At 33.3% G+C, this 3,234-nt stretch overlaps 1 protein-coding gene across 1 annotated transcript; it reads right to left on the reverse strand.

The window, feature by feature from the left end:
- Positions 1 to 493: 493 nt before the first annotated feature.
- On the reverse strand, positions 494 to 2,035 carry LOC129965688 (dynein intermediate chain 3, ciliary-like). Its single transcript, XM_056079793.1, has one exon. It carries the CDS (start codon positions 2,033 to 2,035, stop codon positions 494 to 496), a length of 1,542 nt encoding a protein of 513 aa, XP_055935768.1.
- Positions 2,036 to 3,234: the final 1,199 nt, after the last annotated feature.

Here is a 3,234-nt window from a genome sequence, read left to right on the forward strand (position 1 = left end):
TTGATTATTTATAATGACCATATGGTTAAGAAAACATTCTTAAATAAAACAGACACCGAAAAATTGGTTACATTTAAGAATACGTCACTGCCATGAAACATGAATTTTTTTTCACATAATTAAAGTCTAACAGTTGATCAAAGTGTCGGAAATATGATGGCAGAACAGTGTTGTATTTTGAAGTCTGTATAAGAAATACAAAATTGAAATAATTGTATGAAAAAGGATTAAGGAAAATATAATTCCTTAGAAATAACTGCTTGGAAAAAATAATTCTTTCTCATCTAGTCAAGTGGATTAAATTTGAAATTACAATATCATCGCCAAAGTTGAATTTTTTAAGAGCACAATATGATATACCAAACCTTTTCATTTCCAATCCTAAAAGGTGGAAATTGAATGTTTTTCAGGTGAAAGCTGACAAGAAGAAGGTGGTTGATGGGCTAATATATTGAGAGCACGGCAATGAGTACTTAATTTTAACCAAATGCGCCTACGTTTCAGTTTCTTCAAATAAAGGATACTTCTGGTAAAGAGTTTCATATTCTTCTTTCAGAACCTCCGCTTTCTCTGGTGGATCCCACAGATCTTCGAATTTAAATTCTTTTTCTTTCTTTCTTTTCTTTCGAACTAGCCTTTCGGTTCTTGGCTTCCCTTCTGGAGGTTCGTCACTTCCTACAGTCATGGCAACAGCATTCAGTTCCTCTTTCGAAGATCTCCGCAAATGGTTTGGAACTTCTATCAAATGTATGGTTCCAGAGACAGTGCCGCAAGCTAAAAATCTTCCTTCGTCGTCTGCTGTTAAACAGTTTAATGGTCCCTTTTCTAATTTGATGGTTGATAATGGTTCTGAATGTTTACCTGGAATATCCCAGACTTCAATATCTCCTGTGGTTTTAGTAGCAAACAACATAGACGCCCGAGATGGATTCCAGTCCATATCTGTATAATATCCCTCTTTTGTCATCATATTTAATATAGGTTTTCCAGTGGTACCCTCTGACCATATTTTCACACTCCATGGATCACAAGAAGCAAATAATTGAGGGAAAAATGCGTTCCTTCTAATACTAAGGACAGGCCTATCTTCACAATCGAATAAAGCACCTAATTTTTCTGAATCAAAATGAAATTTGCGAGAAAACATGAGAATCTTTCCTTGTTCAGTCCCTAACATGAATACATCAGGCAGAGTAGGATCATACTCAACAGAACTCACGGTGCAAAGTTCTTGAAGGTTCGGGATTTTCGTTTTATCAGGATCTAATATTACAGTTTGTGTTGGTTTCGACAGATCTCTGGCATCCCAACTCATTACAGTTGCATCAATGGAGGCGCTAAAGAAGTCCATACCACTGCTGCTTTCGATGAATCTTATACCGGTTACCTTTTTAGAATGACTGTCCTTCACTGACGATAATTGTTGAGGCCGGTTTCCAGCTCGAATGTCCCACAGGGCTATTTGACCGCTGCTGTAGCCGCCAAGTAGCAAGTCGATATATCCAGGATTAAATTCAAGGCAATTAATAGACAGCTCTGGCTTCAAAACACAAAAGGGATGCAAGCAGTTTTCCAAATCCCAGACATAGGAGTCCAAGCAAATATCAGTGGCGGGAATATCAAGGCCATCAATTGAATACGCTGCAGCTATTTTGCGTGAATCTTCCGACCAACTTATATCTACCAATTTCCGGGCAATCTTATCTGGATCGCCGAATACATTCACAACCTGAAAGTCGATTTCATCCTTTTCTTTAATTCTTTCACCTGAAAAGTATTCTTCATATATATCTATAGAATTATTCTCCATAATAACTTGCTCTACCACATCTGCGAGGGATTTAATACTATTGACGTAACCCTTGTCCTTTTCGATTTTTTTTCTGAATCTTGTTACGCTGTCTTCATCTTCAATATCGACACCTGCTGGCCACCCTCCTTCGGTATGCTTCATGCCACGGCTCACAGTTGGATAAGAGACAGTATTCACTTCATGCGCGCAGAACTTTTTGGTGTTATCTACTTCTCTATCCATTGACGAAACCACGTAAAATTCATCTTGAAATTCTGGATCTGGATCAATGTCCACCAGCAAAATTGGACCAATATCGGTAAATGTACATGGTTTGCCGAATTCCTTTCTTTTTTGTGTATAAATGTACGAAATATCCATTTTTTTCGTTTCAGGTTTATTTGTTTAGAATGCTTTATATTTAATAAGAAATAATAATTCGCTGTTTTTAATATGAATAAACATAATATATTATTTAAAAATTTATTCGGTATTCTCGTGAATGTTTTGATGCCAAACTGAAAGGAAATATATATTGATTGACGACATCGATCTCGAGCTTGAAAAATTATTATTTTAAACTATTTAGACAGATTTTAAAACTATTTTTAAACTATAGACTGTTAAAACTATTTTTAAACTATAGACTTTAAAACTATTTTTAAACAGATTTTACATTTATTATGTTATGTTTACTGATATTTAAATATCTGTATAGGCATGGGGCAATTTGATTAACAAACAAAAATATATTTAAAAAAAAGGCTAAATAAATGACATAACTATGCAGATCAATTTGTAATTGAAATTGTGGAATGCATAAAATGTTTATCATTAGATTACTTTTCATTTATTCATAGAATATTTTACAGATGTTTTTAATTCCACTTGCAGGATTTCTTTCTTTTTTATACAATTTGTATACGTTTTCTTTTACAATATCCTATTTGCCAAGTCCTTCGTCCTTGTGGAGTCTTTGGCGAAGGATGATCTAAGTATTGTATGTTTTGTCTTTCTTTGACCGGAAGTTCCTCAATCAATTGAAAAAGAAAATCTTTTACAGATAATTCTTTGTACCTTCTATGTACAAAGAATTGTATAATTCTTTGTACTTATCTTTTACGGATAAATTCTTTGTACATTCTTTATGCATGAATGCCTCCTAATTCTAAATCATTCAAAAATAGAAAGGCCATCAAATAAATGAATCTTTGATCAGTTGTTAATCAGTTATCTTAAAAAATAGAAGAACGGTAAAAATATTATTTAGAAATTGGAAAAATGCTTCTTTACTAATAAGTAGCCTAAATTTTTATATTTCAGAATCAGATTCGAAATTTATCATTACCAAAAACAGTTACATCTATACATTTCTAAAACTTTTTTCGAAAGTCTCGTGCATTTTTATTTAAAAAAAAATGGCGTTAATCATTCATCAGAAA

Source organism: Argiope bruennichi, chromosome 4 (genome assembly GCF_947563725.1).
Source record: "Argiope bruennichi chromosome 4, qqArgBrue1.1, whole genome shotgun sequence".
Classification (NCBI taxonomy): domain Eukaryota; kingdom Metazoa; phylum Arthropoda; class Arachnida; order Araneae; family Araneidae; genus Argiope; species Argiope bruennichi.

Excerpts from the sequence above, each read along its gene's own strand:
- LOC129965688 (XM_056079793.1), bottom strand. The coding sequence starts at position 2,035 with ATGGATAGAGAAGTAGATAACACCAAAAAGTTCTGCGCGCATGAAGTG.